A 21,433-nucleotide genomic window follows, 5' to 3' on the forward strand; every position below is an offset into this window, starting at 1 on the left:
ACTGGTCCGAATGTCGTGTGCAGTGGAAAGGGGTTTCAGAGAGTGTTCGCGAGTGAAAATATCTGTGCTAAACTTAGCCTCCAACTAACACACTGGCGAGTAAAATCAGATAATTGATTAGCCATTGGCTAATATTAGACATCATTTAGTAGCCAGAAGGAAGATTTACTCGCAATGTAAAGGGTTGACTTACTAGCCACAGAGCTAACTTCTGAAAAAGTACTTGAAGACTGGAAATAAAATGCATCCCCCGGACAGCAGTTATTAGACATGCGACTGATAATACTGTTTGTTAGTTTGCTTATTATGCCGTTAAAAACAATAAGATAAACACAAGCTCTCCATATAATCTAAAATGTTGCAGAATGCTGGAGGAGAATGAACTTAACGGGGTTTAACAGAGACGTAACAGTATGCGGAAACTTGTGCTCGATAACAAATTCAACTCTTCACGCGATCTTGTATATCATGAGCGCGTGCTATAAATCGTACTGTAAATAACCAACAAATATATCACTCCGCCGGCGGCACTAACTTCAGCTGCAAACACTGTACTGGGAACAACGCCGCCGTTTCGATCCCGGTTTACACCGCGTTTCTCCACGGAGCTGCTTCGGATGATATTACACTTTATTGCGTGTTGTACACACACCAGGGATGAAAATTAACTTTATGTCCACCGGCCGGGTGAAACCGTATGCTATTTTTATTTACCCGCCACGGTGGCCGGTAGGTGAAGGGAGTTTACCCGCCACAACACAAAAACACCCGCATTTGGCTGGTGGCGGGTGCTAATTTCCATCCCTCAGTTGTAGCCATGGCAACTTGGGCTTTGGTCGGCACAGTGATTTGATAGTCAGCTGGATTTGGTTTCCCGCTTCAGGTGCTGGAGGTCTTGGGTAAGTCTTGATTTTCTGCCAAGTGGAGTTTCTGTCTGGATAAACTGCATTAAGGGATATGCATTACTAATGTACATCTAATGTACACGCTCTGGAGCTCCTATTACATATAAAAATGCTGACTTTATCATTCTTCCTGCACATATGTTGGATATATCCATTAGGTTTCTATTAGGACACAAATGATCTTCAGCTAAGATGTTCTGAGAAACACAATCCCCCCTTTTGCTGAAACTAAAACGAAATGCTTAGCTGAGAGCAGTGAGAGCTTTCAGTGTAACACAAACCCTTTCTGGATAAACAGAAAATACCAGAAAAACACAATATAACATTTTAATAAAATATTTACTTGACAAAAGCTGATTAAGTTTACTGTATTTCACTGATTAAATGTCAGAAGTAAAGTAAAACACCATATTTAAACACATTCAAAACATAATATGGAAGGATACATTGAGCTGCTCAATTCTTCCAGCTGAGAGGAGGAAAAAACAGAGATGCATTAAAAAAAATATATAATTGCTGCTGCTTTAAAAAGACAAACAAAGGGTTCTTTTGGAATTCAGCCTATATGTTAAAAAAACTGAGATGATTTGTGTTGAACAGGTAAGGAAAAGCATTTCTGCAGTGCAGTTTGTAATTTCTGAAAACAGAAGGCCTGTAGGCCAAATTGTTCATTTCTGTTTTTATTTTTGCTTTTTATAAACACCTATTTTCTATCATCTAGCTTCTCCTGGACATAAATTTTATAATAAATGAGTGAATTTCATAAACATGTCTAGGTCACATTTTACAAACAAACAAACAATAAATAAAATGTTTTTTTTTTTATTAATTTAATATATATAAAAAAATTTTGCATCCCAATATTAATGACTCTAGTACAATAATATCTAAACAAACATTGTATTAATACAACATTAGTATTGTCATAAATATGTATTATTTACATTTAGAATTTTTGGGAGGAATGTTTTTTTAATAGTCCTAAAATAAGCTTTAAATAGTTAAGTAAAACATGACCTTTCTTATGATTCAGCTATATATACTCTGTTATACTAATTGAAACATCCATAATGAAACTCTCACACACATGTACACTCTCACACACTCCAATCTGCTGGGTTCTCTACCACATACCACTGAGCTGACAGCTAGAAGGGAAATACTATCTATAGCAACTGTCCAGCCCTTCACAGGCTGATGAAAGAATTCAGTCAGACAGCGACATTTGGATTTGGAGGATAATACAAGATTCAGCCAGAGGCCTGTATTCAGATACAGGGTACTATTGTGTCCAGTCCTTTAGTATCTGTGTGTGAGAGAGTGCTTGAATAGTGGATAGAGAACAAGTAGACTGGTGTTCTATATCCATTAGATCCAGATTCCACTAATGTGTTTGTGTCTACTGTAATGAACAAATATAAACTGGTGAGAAAAATGAATGTCTGTAGTTTAAGGTTCAGTATGAATATATAAGAGATTAGGGCTAAACGATTTGGGGAATTTTTTAAGATTCTGATATTCTGACTAAAATTGTGATTAAGATTTAAAATAAGTTTTTTTTAAGTTCTGGGATTGCTTTGCTTTGTTTGTAGGGGCTGCACAATTTGGCCAAAAATGCAGTGATTATTTATCAAAATGAGTAAAAAAAAAACACAATAGGCCATATCACAATTCAGTTTTATTTAGATTAATTGTGCAACCCAACAAGAGATGCATTATAAAAGAAGATTAAACAATATCTTACATTAGAAAGCAAATGTTCTAGATTGCGGTCCGAAGCGTTCTTTCTCTGGTCTTCAGACAGCTCCTCCACATGACTGTCCAGACTGAAATGCAGCCGGGCCAGACGTTCCTGCATCTCCCTCACATGCTCTAGCTGCTCAAAGGAGCACACCTTACCTGCAAACACACGGTTTTACACACATGGAACGTGAGACTTACCTTTCTAGACTTACTTTACCAAAACAAATCCCAATCAACCCGCTGATGAATTAGGTGGTGAAAAGGTGCCACCCTTACACACCTTTGCATTCCTTAAAAATTTCTCAATGGTTAAGACTGCAAAATAATTCTCATGACAGCCCAAACTACTAAGGCTTCTGAAAAAAACCCTAGCACATACCAAAAGCCTGTAGTTTTCCAGAGTGAAAGTCATTGAGCAAGTTGAGCAGTCCTCCCTCCATCTCTCTCACATCAGAGACGTCGGTGAGGAATGAGTGCTGGAGTGGTGAGGATGACTGGGACACTCGGCTGGGTCCAGCAGGCTGAGGAGCTCTGGGTTTCTCTCTGTGAGGCCTACAAATGGAACCAGAATCACAATTTGTGGCTCAATTTGGAAATGCCAATTACAAACTCGAACCAAATAAACATGTATCTATGATCTATAATGACACACAAACCTTGTGTTTTTGGGGGGAACCACAGGAACAGCGAGAGCTTCTTTAGACGGACCCATTGCCCCCACCGATCTCTTGTACTTGCCTCTGGGTTTGGGCGAGGGGGGCTGGGGTAAACCCAATGAGAATGTGGCACTTTTACTCGCTGGGAGAACAGTGAGCTTTCGAGGGTTGATTGGTGGAGGAGGAGGCTGGGGAAGGGACACTTTGGGACTCCTTTTCTTCCTCTTGTCTTCCATGAGGGCAGTGGCACTTTCTAAGACACACAGACAAAAGCTCTAAGCTATTGAGACACTATGAAGAGAAACTGAGAGACTATGAAAAAAACAATATGAGCTGATCCTTAACTAGTGGAATACAAAGAGTGTCATTTCTTTCAAAAGGCACCACATGAAATTGCAAAAATATTGTTATATGAACTAGCGTTACCCAAACACTGCTTTGGCTGTGGTGGAAAGGCAACCAGGCGCATAATATATATATATATTTAATAAGGGCCCCAACAGAGATTTATATGGGGCTCTAAATGTGAAGGTTTGTCCCATGCTTCAGTTCTGTTGGTATCACTGCACTAATGTCAATTTTAGCTTTTACTATTACATCAGGTCAGTGAGAGCCTGTGCTAAACATTCACAAGATATCCAGCAATTATCTGACCTTGAGCTGCTAACAGATGGAACGGAATATTCAATGTTTTGTGCAACTGCATGAAGCCATGTTAACAACATCAGAGGTACTATGCTTAATAAATGAAACTAGTGAAAGTAAAAAGATATGCCTTCTTATCGTCCTATTTAAGATGGAGTTTGATTCACACTCCTCCAAAAGCAATCCTCTCTGCCATTTTCTGGTTTATTTATTCTCCTGTTCTGTTTTGTTTCTAACTCTGCCTAAAGAAACACAGTGTTATCAAGCCATGCTCTAGTGCTGAATATTTTTAGATGCTTCAGATCTCTCTGGGACTCTCCGATGATTGCTGTCCACCCGCCAGGGATCCAATGATATATTTCAAAGTAACAAAGTAATATCTGTAAGTATTTAACTAAGGTTTTTTGAAATTCTGACATTTTAAAGAAAAGCAATGTTTTAAATAAAATCATTCAACTGTATGCTTATTAATTAAGTCCTTAGGCTATATGTTGGGGAAAAAAGATGTATGATAAATTGAGGGAAAAAGATGTTGGAGAAAAAAGATGTATGATAAATTAGATTCTATAGAAAGATTATGTGTGTGTGTTTTATAATCTAGCCTAATTGTAAATTAATATGTGAATCCTACACGTATGTAGCCTACTGTATATCATAATAGACATTCCTGCGTAAGATTGTTAATTGCAAAAGGGCGCTGAACAATCTGGGTCAATCATGAAGTTTTTAGATGAATAATCGGCCCCAAAATCTAAATTTTTAATTAATACACTTTAGTTTGCAAAATTAAACACCAAGATTGCTTCTTTTTGTATTGTTATTCTATGCTAGACTATTACTAGATAGTAATAGACTAGACTACTGATATTGTGTATCAGTGCAAGATATAATACGTTTTTTGAGAGGTTTTACATATAATGGCAGGGATTAGCAAAGGGGGTTGAAAGGCACGATGCGCACATCGTCATATGTCTGAACAAAACGATTTACTCACCGCGGACAAGGATGCGGCTCGAACTTTTGAACATAAATTTAAGGCGCCTGTGTTGATTTTTCCATTCCAAAAACGCAGGATTTATACGCAGTCCGTTTTATCAGCAGAGACAGAGCGCTTAACGTTTCCAGCGTGAACTCTCCTGCTTCCCGACCGCGATTCTGATGATTAGTACTATGGTGAAGCTTAGGTGTTAATATTAATAAGACTCGCTTTTGTTATTGGACGGCATCGAAGAAGCGTCACGATTATCTAATTTATATTCAAGAGCCAAGCCTCAGCACAGTCGGCATCTAGTCATAGCTGGGGGCGTGGCGAGGGCGGAGTCGGCGTGGGGGAAAACACTTCGAACATCGTGTGTATTTGAATGACAAAAATGAACATATTGAGCGCTCATTCCCAGAGACGCGTAGAACAATTTTAGTTTCTTTTAACTTTAATATTCATATACACAAGTCCATATCGATATTTGATTCATTTTACAGTCAACCGTTGACCGAAATCTTGGTTGCTCATGGTAGTACCTGATGATAAACGTAAGAAATATTATGATGACAAAACTTGTACTTACCACTGATCTATATAATGTATATATTCTTTATTATAAATGAGTTATTTGTTTTTAAATGGTATTTGATTCAAAATAAAGAAACATTATATTGAACTATAAAGAAAGAAATATATTTTGTTTTGAATTCATGAATGTCCTTTAAAAGAAAACTTCAGAGATCCAGACATAGTACAAAAATATGTTTCCTTTTTATTTCATGGCAAGTCAGAACAGACCGAAATGCACTTGTAGAAAAAATAAACAGCCCTCATGCATATTTTCTGCTCATCTGTAATGACTGACAATAATTTATCCATGTTTAACTGACTTTCTGATTGGAGGCACTGGCTGAATACGAATACGCTTTTCCCAGAACTATTCTGTCTCTGAGCAGTTTGAAAAAGGCATAATAATTACTGAATAAAATTAGAGCTAATGATATTGTCTGATGCCACTTCTCTGAACACATCAGTGAATATAGCTGGTAGAATATCATTGCACCTTCCAGTATTATAAGAATGTTCAATATTCGAAGAGGTTTGTTGAAGAAAAACTGTTAAAAGAAAGGGGGGGAAAAAAAGAGGGTATCAGTGGTTATGGCAATTCCCGCGAATACATTATTAATTATTTGTAATAATATTTCTAAAAACATTTCCATTCAAACATGTTCTGAAAAACAAAGCACTTTGTGTTTCAGAGTTCGTCTACAGCATATACTTACATAAAAACGATAATGCGAGACATCTGAGGGAACTGCTACGTTATAATGGCCCATGGCCTTATAAACATTTTTACTGTGTTTGACCAAAACTCCTTGTGGCCACATATACTCTTCTGTCCATCTGTAGGAAACAGAAAAAAGAAAGATATTACATCTTACAAAAAAACAAAAAATGTATTACATAAAAAAGCCCTAGAAACAAAGCATTTTGACAGTTTAAGAAGAAAATTATATGTAAAAATAAATAAAAAATTCAATGAGGTAATATTATTTAGCAAAAACAGGTTAAATAAAAAATCTGTTCTAGTGACTGTGAACAAGATTTGAAATGAGGCTCTTTTCGAAATGCATTTAGAATCATACAGTATCTGCTATACTTGCATTTTAGCACTTAAAAGAATATTAACCAAAACCCAGCACAGACACATACTAAAACCCTAACACAACCTATATTTAAGCTATTTCTATGTCCCCAGGTCAGACGTACATGTGTTGGAGGACGTTTGAGCAGAGGGAAGGGTCCACCTTCTGCCAGCAGCCCAGATGAGCAGCAGCTTTGTGGAGCAGGTCACAGTAGCGCGGAGGTAACAGGTGCCGCATCAGAATGATAGAAGTACTGACGGACACCAGGATGAACAGCTCACACGACCAACGCTTATCTACATATTGTGTGCTCTATATACATAAAGAAAAATTAAGAAAGCGTAATATGCATGAATGTAAAGCAATTCTTCAGGTCTAAGACAAAATCTTTCGGTCTATGTCAAAATGTGCTGTGCCATGTACAACAGTGGCACACAAATGTAAAAAAAAAAAAAAAAAAAAAAAAAAAAATATGTTTAATAAATTATTTTTTTAGACTATGACTTATTTGATAAAAAGTGACAGCAAAGCAATTTATAACATTACAAAAGATCTCTATTTCAAATAAATACTGTTCTTTTGAACTTTCTATTCACGAAAAAGACCTGAAAAAATGCATTATTGTTTCCATAAAATATGAAACAGCACAACTGTTAATATCGATTGATATTACAGCATATAACATTGATAATAATGAGAAATGTTTATTGAGCACCACATCAGCATGTTTTCAGAATGATTTATGAAGGATCATGTGACACTGAAGTCTGGAGTAATGATGCTGAAAATTCATTTGTTCATTGCCAAGACAGGCAGAAATTACATTTTAAAATGTAAAAAAAAAACAAAAAAAAAAACGTTATACTTCAATTATAATAATATTTTACAAAAATACTATTTGCACTATACATTTGATCAAATAAATAAAGCCTCGGTGAGGATAAGACTTCTTCAAAAACAATATCTTACTGAACTTAAATATTTGAACAGTAGTGCATTATAAGCAATAAATATTCTAAGAAAATATAACTGCCATATAACTGATGATTCACTGTTTTGTAGCAGTTTGCATGGAATAATATGTTTTCAAAGATACAATAATTTTTTTAATACAATAAACTATTACACAAACTACATCCAGAGGAATTTCAACAAAACCCATGATGCTAAAACCAAAGTTTTGCATTGAGGGCAGATAGAAAGCCATAAAAATAATATCTGGAAAAATAATTTGCATGTGTTGGTTTAAACGCCAAGAATGATTTTTGCCTACAGCCAATCTGATCTGAATTTACAGACTCATTACACATGAATCACCATTTCCTCATCAACCAAACCTGGGAGGTATTCCAGAAAGCTGGTTATGTGACATAGCCGGGTATGTTTAATGGCAAGTAAGCAGATAAACTCAGCTTTCGGATCCAAAAACAGATGTAATTCTCAGGGTACTCGTAAGGGACTGCTGTTGCACACATATAATGCAACCTTTTTTATTCTGAAAATGTATGATTTATATTAACATTACAGAATAGAACATGATCAGTATGAACTTTTAAGATTCAATGTAATTGCACAAACTATGTAGTCTACAATTTCAGTTGGATTATTCTGAAATAAATACGTTTTTTTCTGATTTATGTTATTCTGGGCTGCCATTCCCAAAAGCATCAATGCTTTCGTATGATACTTTTGGGGAACGCAGACCTGTTTGAATGCACTGTCAGAAGTGAGTGAACACTGTTTCCGATTGGTTCTGTCTTGTACGGGTGTGCAATAAATATCGTCCGATAATTAATGTGCATCTCGTCAGTAAAGCCGGTTATCTAATCAGCGGTAAATTCCATCAGGTGCGTGATTTCACATAGAGCAGCTGTTACTACACAGAGCCGTTGTTAACTGACTAGCTGCGCAAATAAACGCTGATAATGAACGTGGATTTGCGCAGCTAGTCAGTTAACAACGGCTGTGTAGTAACAGCTGCTCTATGTGAAATCATACACCTGATGGAATTTACCGCTGATTAGAGAACCGGCTTTACTGACGAGATGCACATTAATTATCGGAAGATATTTATCGCGCACCCCTACTGTCTTGCAACATTTGCGTTTTGATTAGTAGGAAAATAGTTCTATCCTACACAATTATTCACGAACACAGGTTATTCATCCAATTCAATGCATATTGCATTAATTTTTTTGTTAAATAAACAAAATCACTGGTAAATAAAACACCTTAGTGTCAATATTTTTCATATACATATTAGTATCAATCCTTTCAATACTGACATCAGTATCAATATATCAATACTTAAGGATTTATACGACCATACCCTGAGCTGAATTAACTTACTCCCAGATGCGTTTTTGGAACCAGCAAACCTCGAGTCAGAAAGGTTTGGGTTAATCAGCTGAGAGTTCAGGGTATGTGTAAGGTCATTTAACCTTGCTTTCTGGAATATCCACCTGCAGTCCACACACTATATGTGTGTTTATGCACAAAAGACCACATGTCAATGCACTCACCTTGACGAACCAAACAGGTACAAATGCAACATAGTAGGCGCTGAGCATGGAGCTAACCAACACCTCCTTCATCCTCCAGTTGAAGTCCATCTTCAGGTACTCCACTTCTTTGCGGATGAGGTCAGGAGAGAGACAGCAGGCGTGGGTGGGCATGGGTTGAGCACTGTACAGCTGACTCGTGTGCTGTTTCCATGTTTCCTTCAGGACAGACAGATAGTCCCGTCCCCCACGGCCCAAAGCAGCACTGTTCACCTCTTTAGAACTCATGCTGCCTAATGGGGACATGGATCCAGCCCTCCGGAAGTCACAGCCGAGTCGGAAGAAAGGGATGTACATTCCAAACCTGAGAGAGAAAGATAGATGAGCATGTTGAAACATTCTAATTCATATAAATTATCTATCTATCTATCTATCTATCTATCTATCTATCTATCTATCTATCTATCTATCATGTTGTAAAGTATTGTAAAGCACCTGACCTAAAAAATAACATAATATATATCACAAAAGCACAATAATTCCATATTATAAGTAACTAGTCAACCATCATGACCCATCATATATGCATTATGAAAGCAGTAAAGGTGGAGTCACATTAGCAAAATTTTATGGGCAAAAAGGTCCATTATTCACAGCTCACACACAGACGTTACTTTCAAACCAACCAGCTTTCTGTTGGCCAACATAGCAAATTTGGGTGACTGATGCAAAATCTGTGTTGGAAACCTTACACCTTCACAAGAAATTCTAGATCACATGGATCTCACCCATGAAATTTCACCCACGAAATCTCACAAAGCAATGGTAAACATGACAGCACTTGAAAACATTAGATTCAATAGCAGCAGAGTTGTAGATTATTACTCACGGATAGCAGAGGAAGAGCAGGCTGAGTACGGAATACGTCTTGAAGAGATAAATAAGTGAACGACACAGACTCCATCCTGCAAGAGTCAGGACAGCAAAACGAGCTGTCACCAGGAAGACAGAGTGAGGGAAGGACAACTTCCCACTTTGTGATGCCTTTGAAGCAAAGAAAGAATGGGAAATGATTGATGCACAACATTTTTAAAGCTAATAAAATGAAATAAAGAGCCAGGAGATAAGGCACATTACCTCTTTTACAATGGCAGCAATTAGCCTGCGAGCCAGCACTATGATGGTGAACACCAACATATTATAATCAATGAGGTGGAAGTTCTGCAGAAACAAAGACAAATGTATTTTTTGAAAAAATAAAGATTGGATGCTTCTGTGTTGTTAAATTTAAGACTTATGACGTGACTTACTAGAGACGTGTGTGAAGGTGGGTGCGAGGGGGGGTACCACCACACGGTTTTGTAGATATTGACGTAATGTACAAACAGAGCTGTAAGATGGCACACAAACAGGTGCAGCTCAAACAGGACGTTCTGGTCCACAGAGAGCTCCGGAATCTTACAGTGCTTCAGTGGCACCACCGTCTGAGTGGCCAACGGAGGGCTGGACATTCCCGTCCCTGATCCATTCCTGATGACCGCACAGAGTTGAAAACAGCATGTTATTGGAAGAGGATGTTTTCATAGGAACAGAACATTCGTTTATGTGTAACATTATGCTTAAATGTGCCCCCCACCTGGTTCGTGACCTCACACCTGTCACGGGTGAGCTTGTGGAGTGGTTACCGTTGCCAACAGAACCGGACTCACTGCTCAGCGGAGAACGACAATATGTCGTTCTATTCGCTCCTCTTCTTCCTCCGGCCATTCCAGATCTACTCTTGCCCCTCCTCTCAATTTTTTTGCACTTGTAGTTGGTTACGCTATAGATACCTGCAGGAAAACAAACAAGTAGTTCCAAACACACTACAACACTCTGTGGTTCAGTTCAGGTCTATTCAAATCCTTGTTGTTTTAGATAATTACCGGCACATCTCAAAATGACCATTTTATCGAAAGTGATGGAAAAGGCTGTCTTCCACCAATTTACTGTATTTTACACTTTGTAAGTGAGAATAATTTGTTAGACAAATTTCAGTGGGGTTTTAGACAACATCATAGTACAGAGTCAGCTTTGTTAAAGGTGCTGAATGATCTTTTGTTAGCTGTGGACTCTGCTCTTTCTCTCAGGAAATTCTGCAATTCTAGTACTCTTGGACCTCAGTGCTGCTTTTGACACAAATGATCATGCCATTTCACTTGAAAGGATGAGCGATTGTGTAGGATTTCAAGGTACTGCATTGAAATGGCTTAAATCCTAAATTTGTTATAGAACATTTTTGGTGGAGGTTGGGAATTTTTCTTCTTCTTCTGTACCATTAACTTGCGGTGTGCCTCAGGAATCAACTTTGGGCCCGCTTTTGTTTTCACTTTATTTGCTCCCTTGTTTTAATACACAAGAATTCATTGGCAAAGGTTTTTGTTTGTCAATTCCTGTTTACAAGTAATTTAATGCTTATTACAGATACATTATTCTACATCTCTTGTTTACTGTTAATCATCATCACATGTTGTTCAGAAGCTCAGAATGTTTGCAATAGCTGGTACCATACTTATCTTGCTTTTTCTGTAGTATGAATGCCACCTCTGCACAGTGTGCAAACTGTCTTAGTGGATGGAATATGTTAACAACCAACTACATTTGACCTTGGACATGATGTATTAAGCACATATCTAATAAGATTATATGATAATAGGTTTCTTAGTAATACTGTCCAAACAGATCCAGAACACTGGGTACTGAATAAATTCATATACCACGATATTATTTTAAGACACTACACTATGTTATTACAAGTAAAATCACGTTTAGTTTATTGTCATTTAGCAATATGGTGACACAAAATGTAGCTTTACCAGGTCTGCAGGACAAATTATAGCCAGAGAGGAGAAAATGTTGCAGATTCTTTTGGTGTTGGGTTTAAAGAAACTTAGTTTGTTTTTAAATCCTTGCCAGTTCTAAAAGGATATGAATGTATGTTACCAATTCCACTCGTCTTGCACTGAATGAATTGACATTGTATGTTTGTAAACTCTTCCTCAAATGGCTCATATTGTTACTTTAAGCTACTTCCACTTGTGCCTTGGGCCTACAGTTGGTAACTTTCTTTTAAGATGCATTGGAAAGCCTTTTATGGCAGAAATTGTTAAACCAGTGAGAAGAACTTACTGTACTGTCACATGCTATGAAGGCTCAGATACCTTTTACTATGCATGAAGTTTGTATTAACATGATGATGCCTAAAATTTATTTTTAAACTTACTGAATCAAACCATTTTGAATTGAATCTGTCTAGATTATGTTTTGTCATGTTAGGGGTCATTGCATTGTTAGATTTATCCCCATGCATCACCACTGGTCTCATGCACAGGACATTTGACGAAGACTCGCATGCATGCAGCACTACTGGCTTGCCAATTCACGTGCCACAAACGGGTCTCACTATAGCAAGCCAAAATAATGTATGTGTTATGGTTAGTTTTTTAAAAAATGTATCCTGCTTGAAACGAGGAATAAGCTTTCCTGTTCGCTCTGTTGTTTTGCAGCCCTGCCTTTATTGATAACTTAGACAACTTTTTGAGGAAGCGTTGCTGTTAAAAACATTGAAAGATGTTGTTTTTTTATTTTGAAACCAAATTACCTTAAAATGCAACAAAAATGTATCGGGTCTGTTTGAATCTTAACGCCGATAGCAATAAATGCATGTTCGAATATAAGACTGCGGCCTAGCACATAACCAAATTTCAAGAAATAGCTAAAAATCTCTTACCACCTTCAACAGCGGAGTTTAGTCCGGATAAGGCGACTGTGAGAATTAGGTTGAAACGCACTCGATACTTAAATACAGTGAATTACTTGGAAGCGTAAAGGGTTTGTTGAATTTCTGACAGTAAATGCGAAGGGCTCATTCTGTTGATGTTGTACCGCAGACGCACGCACGCGCAGGGGGGAGGAGGCAAGCGTGCGTGCTTGCGTGTCCTGTGTGTGTGTGTGTGTGTGAGAGAGAGAGAGAGACATCAAAGCACACATCATGTTTTTGCTCTTCAGGCACATACATTACACAGAACCGGTTCGGAAAGGTTAATGCATTCAGTGTATAACACATTCATTGAACATATTTTATTGCATATAAAAAACAGCACGGAGTCAAGCCATAAAACAGGCTAACAGTTTTATTCCGTTTAGCTATTCCACACATTGTATATTTTTAATACATTGTATATCATTAATACTGTCAATCATTTATTCAGACTGTAATCTATCCCCATTTATATATGCAAAACAATAAACAAACCTCCACAAAAGATACTCATGTGCCAGATTCTTGTATTTAAATATATTTTAAATATTCTCATAACACTTGTAGATAAATTCCATTCACATACACCAATGTTTGGGGTCAATAAGATGTATATATATCATCCCACAACCTTTACAAAAACTCTGTTTCAAATAAATGCATTTCTTTTTAAACATTTCTATTGATAAAAAATATATCTGTTTTCAACTTTAATTAGTATAAGAAACATTTCTTATACATTTCTTAGCCTATTAGAATGATTTCTGAAGGATCATGACTGGAGCAATGGCTGCTGAAAATTCAGCTTTGCCATCACAGGAATAAATTACATTTTAAAAGTGAAAACAGTTATAATTACTGGTTTTATTGTATAGTTTTTTTTTTTGATCAGATAAATTCAGCCTTGGTGAGCATAAAAGACTTTAAAGCTATCGAAAGTTTCAATATTTGGAAGTTTTCCCCAAATATTCATGAACAAAATATTAAGAATGTGATTTTTTTTTCTGTCTTCTTATTGTGTTTTTCCTTTTCTTCCTTTCTCTTCGTTGTTATTTATAATGCTGCCGTTTGTTTTTCATTTATATATAAATGAATGCCTACATATTAAAAACATGTCTCTTCACCTGTACCTTTGACCTGTACCCTGTGTCTGTACAAAAGGGCGGGTGTTGTTCTTCTGAAGGATCGCTCGGCTGCCAAATCAGAGCGCAGGGTGCGCGCCGGAAGATCGCTGCTGCAGCAACAGAACAGAAGCAGCAGCACACGGGACCGAAATGGCGTAGCGCGCAGTCCACTGCTGCAGCAGCGGGGCCAGGCTCGCCGATCATCCCAGAGCCTGGCCCGTCGTCCTCCAACCGACGAGTATGATGGAGGTGACTTTTAGTTCCAGTTCGTTTGCTTCGAAACCAGCACGAGATTACCGGAGACGGTAAGTGCACGATGAGTATTGACATGTACTACAGGGGCATGTCTTTGTCTAATCTTTGCCTTGCAGTTTCGCATTCCAGCACTTGCGTCACTCGTATATGGTCATGTACTGTACAGGACTAGAGATGCACTCATTTGGTTATGTATTAATATTAATTTTCACTGTTCTTTCAAGCACTTTGTCCTTTCCTTCCATACGTGCTCTAGAACTATTGACTGCATTGCTAAATGGGAAGCAGATCTTAATCAACCTGCTTTGTCTCATCAGAACAGTGCCCTTCATTTGTCATATCAAGAAGAGAAAGCAACAGTCCTGGAAGGAACTCATGACCAGGTAAGTCAGTTTGTGCAGCAGAAATAAGACAAGATACTCTCCTTGTAGGGCTTGGTATTGTCATTGATTTCATGAATTGCTTTGACTCAGATTAACAAGCTCTTGTTTCGATTCTGATTTCAATTCATTTGGATAAATGTCTTTTTACAACTAATGTTTGTAAACTATACAGGGAACCCTGTCATTTGGTTCATTTCCATAATATTAGAGGTTCAATGAACAAGTCCAAACTTTTTTATTCAATTGCTGTTAATTTTTAGCTATAATAACACTTTAATAAACATTTTATACAAGCATTTAAATTGCATATAGTACATGCAAGTTGTGCTGTTTCTTTCCATGCTTAATATTAAAGATAGTCAGAAAAAAAAGCATTTATTGTTTTTATTTTGTGATAAAATTGTACGAATTTGAAAGCTGAGACAGTTTTAGACCAGTAACAGGGCTTATTGTAATTATTGGATGGCAGGTGTGCTACAAATAATGTTTAGTAAAGTTTTGTTCACGCATTAACTCAAAACAGCATAGAGTAAAAGATTGATCTTGGGTGTTAAAAACTGATATTGGTTTATCAAAATAAAGATTTATTTAAATTATTTGTTTGCTAATTAATCACTCTTTTTTCCTGAAATTAACTGTGTGATTAATCCCACCTATCATTTCTTTAAATATACTTTTATATTGAAATAATTCCACAATCTTCAAAATAAGAAACAACACAGTATATTTTTAATATTTGTTTAATAGCATCTTTTTTTATGACTGAAGGCAAGTTTCACTGATACTGATCTCTACTGTATCTATAAAATAGTTTCTGTTCTTTGATATTTAACCATTGACTATAGCTATTCAACATTACAGTATAATTAAGAGCTATCAGTTTTAACATTTATTAGACTTTAAAAAGTAACTTCAGATTTTGTCACGCTGTCTGGTCTCTGTTTCCCTGAGTTTCCACTAGTGGTCTCACTTCCCCATAGGCACCTCACCGTAGGCACTACAATTCCCACAAAGCCTTGTCCCTTCATCACAGTAATTGCACTCCTGTTAATTGCACTCAGGTGTCTTCACTTGTTAGTCATTATCCTCCCTATATTAACCAGTCCTTTTCTGTTTGTCTGCATGGAGTCCTTTCATTCCGTCACCCAGTTTCCTCGCCTTCTGAGTTTCCTCACATTCCGAGTTTCTAGGTTCTGTTCCTGTTCCTATTCCTTTTCCTGTTTATTTGTTTGGATCTCTCGTCTCCTGCGTTTCACTGGGTCTCCGATCGTAACAGATTTAAGTGAACTTAAAACAATCTTCACATAATGTCATATTTAGCTACCTGTGCCCTTCATCAAGTAAGAAATATACAGATTTTGAATTAAGTTATCAAACACTAAATTTTTTTTTTAAATCTAGATGAATCCTCAAAGCTATAAAAGTTATTCATTTCCTCTTTTGTTGTTGTTGTTGTTGTTGTTGTTGTTCTTTGATTAACAGACATCACAGCAGCTGGGTTATTAGGTTATTTTGGCTGCTTTAACAGCTTCTGCTGCTGAACATGACCCGGATCTGACACGCATTGTATTTTCTCACAGCTTTACCTCTTCTGTCTCACTTCAGGTCTTAAAGGGATAGTTCATCTTCAGTTGCTGGTCCCCATTGACTTGAAGAGTTTTTTTCCCCTATAATATGGAACTCAATGGGGACTAGCAAATGAAGGTGAACTATCCATTTAAGTCTCTACTAATGAGCTGGGGGGTATTCCAAAAAGCAGGTTATGTGACATACCTGGGTAAGTAAGCATATAAACCATAGACTGTATTAAAACATGTACGTAGTGTTAGCAACATCACCCATAGGTTCCCGAGGAGCATTTTTGAAGCCAAAAGAAGGTGGAGCCGGCCATCGCCATCTTGGTAGCGTGTCACAGTGCGTCACAGGCGTGAGCTGGTTGCTGAAACCACACCCACCTAGCTCACCTGTAGTGATAGCAGCAGCAATCCACCTATCACTCAAGTGGTAACGCCCTTAATTATGCAAAACTTTGAGGCTTAATATAATTTAAAAGGATTCAGCCCCCTCACAGTTGTCAGGAAGGACAAAATTAGCTATATAGACCAAAATAATTTTTTGAACCAGGCTGTAAACATGTTTTTTTCTGCTGTAAAGTTGGGCATTTTAACATGGGGAGTCTAGAGATTGACTCCCTTTTGAGTTATCAGAGCATGCAGTATTGTGTGCATTTTCTTTAGCGTCTGTTACAATGGTGACTTGTCGCTCTGTTGAGTATGTATTGTGTGTTAACCGTGAACATACTCTGAGTTGACTAAACTTACTCATGGATGCATTTTTGGAGCAAGCATAACTCAAGCAAAGTTTGGGTTAATCAACTGAGAGTTTAGGGTAAATGTAAGTTACCCTTGCTTTCTGGAATTACCCCCCGACGAGTTGAATCGGTGTGTTAGATGAGGGAGTCAGTGTTGGGCTGCTCAAGCACAGTTTTGAAAACCACTGCATTTCAGAGACATGTTCTTAAATGTGACTCATATATGTAACCCATTTGCATTTACAGTTCAATGTTAATCTCCTTTTTGGCAACTTCATGACCACTTCATGATCAATATTGGCAACCTAGCCCTACCTCCTTGCCTTATCTGATCTGATTCAAATGTCCATTCTGTGCAGATAAGATCGTCATGACTTTGTTCTTCAAGATGCTCTCCATCCCAATAAGTTGACTTTCCTCCAGCGTTATTTCAAGGAAGTGTTTGTTCAGCATACCAACTGTCACTGGTCTATGAAAATATCATCTCTGCACTTTGGAGACGACAACTGAAGTTGTTTTTATCCATGAAACAACCATAAACTCTTCATGTGTCCAGAAAAGTTAAGTAACAAAATTGTGCCACAGTAAAGAGTCATCATCTGGTCATATTTGTTATAAATAAATCCAGTGGAGTAGGCCTATTTATATGTTGCAGGTTGTTAAAAAGAAGTGAAAAGGGAAATGGTGAAAGTGCACTTGCTTTGCATGTAAAACAAATGCATATTTAAAAATGAAATCATGCAAGCAAGACAAAGTAGCTTCATCCAACAGTTTTATTATATGCAGATTAAGTGCCTAGACTTAGTCTTTTATTAAGTCTTGAAAATGTCTGAAAGTTTCATTTCTGAGACAATAAACTGTAGACAGATGTTCTCTTAATTCAGAACTCATATTGGTGCTTTCGCAAAACCATGAACCATGCTTTCATTTCATTTTTCACTTGACAAACCAAGACAGACAGTGTGGAACACTGACCCGCGCATTAGCTTTATAAATACCACAGTTAAACTTTCTTGTGGGAGTGGGGTGCTAATGAGATGCAGGACATAATGAATTATAATTATTTTACTACCTCAGAAGTTACTACAGCTCAGACCCACACAGCGAACACTCTGATCAACCTATATTCACATGCTTTTCTTACAGTAATGTCAATCGAGTCATTGTTTGTCAAATGGTTTGGGGATCAGTTGAAAGAGGAGTAAGCATGATTCTTTTCACTTCTTGTACATTAGTTTATTAATAGGTTTGGGAATATCACACAAATCATAAAGAGACCTTGTAGTTCACTGGTTGTACACTGGCGGCCAAAAGTTTGGAATAATTACATTTTTTTTTAACCATTTTTGAAAAGAATATAAGAAAATCTTAAAATAACTGGTTTCTATTTGAATAAAAATAATAATAATAATTTATTCATGTGATGGCAAAGCTGAATTTTCACCAGGCATTACTTGGTGTCACATTATCCTTCATTATTGTTATCAATATTTAAGATTTTTGTGGAGATCATGAGATATTATATATTATAATATACATTATTTGAGTAATAGAAAGTTAACTGAACAGCATTTATTAGAAATATTTTTTTGTAACTTTAGTGTCTTTATTGTCACTTTTGATCAATTTAATGCATTCTTGCTGAATAAAAGTATTCATATTTTCTTTTTTTTTAATCTTACTTATCCTAGCTTTTAAATTAAAGGGGTCATATGATGCGATTTCAAATTTTCCTTTCTCTTTGTATTGTTACAACCTCTTGGTGCATGTAGATCTGTTAAGTTGCAAAGACCAAAGTTTCAAATCCAAAGAGATATTGTTTATCAAAGTTCAGACTCTGCCACGCCTCCCTTAAAACGACTCATTCAAACACGACCCCACATGTCTACGTCACTTTGTGGGAATATTTGTGTAATGCCGTCCAAATGTTCACATAAATAAAGAAGGCGTGGTTTCAGTAACTGTAGTTAGTGTTGAAGCAGCCATGTCAGGGAGATGCTGTGTGTATCTAGGCAAAAGCAAAAACTAAAAGCACACTTTATTTGGCCTTCTGAAAGTAGATGCATTTAGGAATCTTTAAGATTTTCTGATTTGAGAAAATTCTGATTTTGCTACGACAATCTAGTCCTTCTGAATCAGCTACTGTAAGTATGTTATGTTATTAGTTTAAGTATTTGCTATCGAATGTTTAAATGAAGAGTTTTGCATGTCGTGTGTGTGTGTGTGTGTGTGTGTGCCCTTGCATTGAGAGAGCGAGAGAGACACAGGGTCACTCACATCATAGTGGAGTCAGCTGTTTTAACCATGGCTTGTGTACTGCAAACACATACGAGCTTCATCACTGTATCGGCCACACGACTCTGTTCCCCTTTCGGGCTTGAACTGATGGTAAAACTAAGGACATTATTAATGTCTTTACATTTATTTTGAAAGATAAAGCTCGTGATTATGGAAAGGGGCCTTACATTTCCAATGAGTGCTTGCGGTGTTCGGCCAGTCAGAGCAGACTGCGCTTGTCAGAAGGAGTGACTTTGTAGAAAACGACGTGTTTGAGAGAGGCGGGGCATAGAGGACCTACAATAATGTACAGTACTTGAAAAATGATTTTTTTCATAAAAATATATGTGTTGATAAAAATAAGAAATTCAATTAAATTCAGATCAGCATATTAGATTGTGTCCTGAAGGATCATGTGACACTGAAGACTGGAACAATGTATGCTGAAAACTGAGCTTTGCCATTACTGGAATAAATTGCATTTTGAAATATATTAAAATAGAAAACAGTTATTTAAAATTGTAATAATATTTTACAATAGTACTGTTTTTACTAATTTTTTGATAAAATAAATGAAGCCTTGGTGAGTATAAAAATGTAAAATCAAATACATAAAAACACATTTTTTAAAAATCTGAATTATTCCAAAGGTTTGGCTGCCAGTCTTTATGTGTCCTACATGTTTTCCAAGAGATCATGTAGAGTGAGATAAATGTGATTTTCATCCAGCAACATTCTCATGGTTATTATCCTCATTACACCTGAAGAAAGGCAGTAGAATGGTTAAATGTTAGACCCTGGTAAAAAACGTTTTGAAATAGTTGTTAACAGTTTAGTATGTTTTAATGGATCGCCTCAAATAGTCTATCAAATGGATTGGTAGAATTAAGGGTCTCATGTACAGAGCATGAATTTTCATTAGAGAAGAAAGAGTAATGAGGCCTCAGTGTGGGAAATGTGCAATATTTGTTTCTTTCCTTTGTCTTGTTTTGAGATGAATATGTATATTGTACAAACAAGTGACAAGTTGTTCGCAAAAACAACAAAATCACCAATGTCTTCCATTAAATGATGTATAGCTTCATCCGCATGCTTTAGGGTTGGCGGGATTTGTAGTGCCAGCATAAACATGGCCATGCATGTACGGTAGCGAATACTAGCAATGCTTGCAGTTTAATAGTTGTGGTGACATTCAGTATATGCTATAATAAAGCTGTTTAGAAAATAAAATTAGGCCAATAATGATTTTGTTAATAACAAACCATGGATGGCGCATCCACATCTCGATCGATTTTATTAAGAGGTCACCAGGTGAGTCATTTTCACCTGTGCACTGCTGAGTTCATCCATTTTAGTTTTTAATCAATAAACAACATTTATTCACAGGTAATCACTATTAGTTAATAATAATGTGTGGTAGCATGCTGAGGATTAGAAAAACGGCGGTTGGTATTGACGTACGGCTAGCCATGCTGAAATTCATATGTTTCATAAGCACTGTGTGAGTTTGTCCTAGTTGGTACTGTGCAAAATTAAGTTCTCAGCCCAGAATAGTTGACTCAGATCAAAATGAAAGTCCCTAATGGGCAGGAAATATGGCTTGGTGACTTAGAAGATATTACAGGTGTTGAAGTGAGGGGTTTCATTTGATACCCGTTTTATGATAATTACATATTACAGAAACAAAATGGTAAATCCTGAAATATTATTTGGTCTGTAATAATCAGACACAAAGAAGGCTACAGTATTCTCATCCTGATTAGAAAGGGTAACCTAGAACTGTGTTTGTATTCATACCTCTAATATTGCATTCTCCATCAGGTTATGTTGTCTTAGACTAGAGCTGTGGGTAGATTATTCCTAGTAGCAGAAACTCTAGATTTTCAAGTAACATGTAGTATATTAAGTGACAAAGCAATTATCAAAGCATTGTAATGTAGATAAATACCTCAATGACTGGAATGCAAACTATATTTTTTACATATACTCAAAGATATGCAAGCCATGATGTGTATTAAGTTCAAAGTTTAGAAGCAATAATCAGTTTATGCATGAATTATAGTGTCGGAATAGTTCAGTAGTGTTTGTGAAATAGAAATCTGTAGCATATTTGTGACAGTGGTAAGTTTCTGATCCAGAGCATCCCATTGCTCATATTTCGTAGGACAGAACTAGCTCTTAACAGGCCCATTATTCATTGACACCA

The 21,433-nt window shown here is 36.8% G+C and overlaps 2 protein-coding genes and 1 long non-coding RNA gene across 5 annotated transcripts; 1 reads left to right on the forward strand and 2 right to left on the reverse strand.

Annotated features, from left to right (window-relative positions):
* Nucleotides 1-807: 807 nt before the first annotated feature.
* LOC132110565 (coiled-coil domain-containing protein 28B-like) lies at nucleotides 808-5,096 on the reverse strand. 2 transcript variants are annotated; one of them, XM_059517278.1, is made up of 6 exons: nucleotides 4,951-5,096; nucleotides 3,305-3,579; nucleotides 3,028-3,200; nucleotides 2,650-2,804; nucleotides 1,352-1,374; nucleotides 808-934 (listed from the first exon to the last, which is right to left on the reverse strand). In XM_059517278.1, exons 1-6 carry the CDS (start codon nucleotides 4,975-4,977, stop codon nucleotides 880-882), a joined length of 708 nt encoding a protein of 235 aa, XP_059373261.1. In that variant the 5' UTR covers nucleotides 4,978-5,096; the 3' UTR covers nucleotides 808-879. The 2 variants fall into 2 exon arrangements, with proteins under 2 accessions (XP_059373261.1, XP_059373262.1); XM_059517279.1 differs by lacking the exon at nucleotides 4,951-5,096 and having other exon boundaries at nucleotides 3,305-3,734.
* A 584-nt stretch (nucleotides 5,097-5,680) lies between these two features.
* LOC132110553 (transmembrane protein 39B) lies at nucleotides 5,681-13,050 on the reverse strand. Of its 2 annotated transcripts, none has more exons than XM_059517263.1 (9): nucleotides 12,848-13,050; nucleotides 10,715-10,910; nucleotides 10,389-10,608; nucleotides 10,216-10,299; nucleotides 9,968-10,122; nucleotides 9,100-9,442; nucleotides 6,702-6,889; nucleotides 6,215-6,335; nucleotides 5,681-6,046 (listed from the first exon to the last, which is right to left on the reverse strand). In XM_059517263.1, exons 2-9 carry the CDS (start codon nucleotides 10,843-10,845, stop codon nucleotides 5,813-5,815), a joined length of 1,476 nt encoding a protein of 491 aa, XP_059373246.1. In that variant the 5' UTR covers nucleotides 10,846-10,910; nucleotides 12,848-13,050; the 3' UTR covers nucleotides 5,681-5,812. The 2 variants fall into 2 exon arrangements, with proteins under 2 accessions (XP_059373246.1, XP_059373244.1); XM_059517261.1 differs by having other exon boundaries at nucleotides 12,851-13,049.
* A 993-nt stretch (nucleotides 13,051-14,043) lies between these two features.
* On the forward strand, nucleotides 14,044-18,590 carry LOC132110571 (uncharacterized). The gene is made up of 3 exons (XR_009424660.1): nucleotides 14,044-14,306; nucleotides 14,574-14,639; nucleotides 17,310-18,590. It is a non-coding gene; the product is annotated as an uncharacterized LOC132110571 (long non-coding RNA).
* The last annotated feature ends 2,843 nt before the right edge of the window (nucleotides 18,591-21,433 follow it).

Source organism: Carassius carassius, chromosome 30 (assembly GCF_963082965.1).
Source record: "Carassius carassius chromosome 30, fCarCar2.1, whole genome shotgun sequence".
Classification (NCBI taxonomy): Eukaryota; Metazoa; Chordata; class Actinopteri; order Cypriniformes; family Cyprinidae; genus Carassius; species Carassius carassius.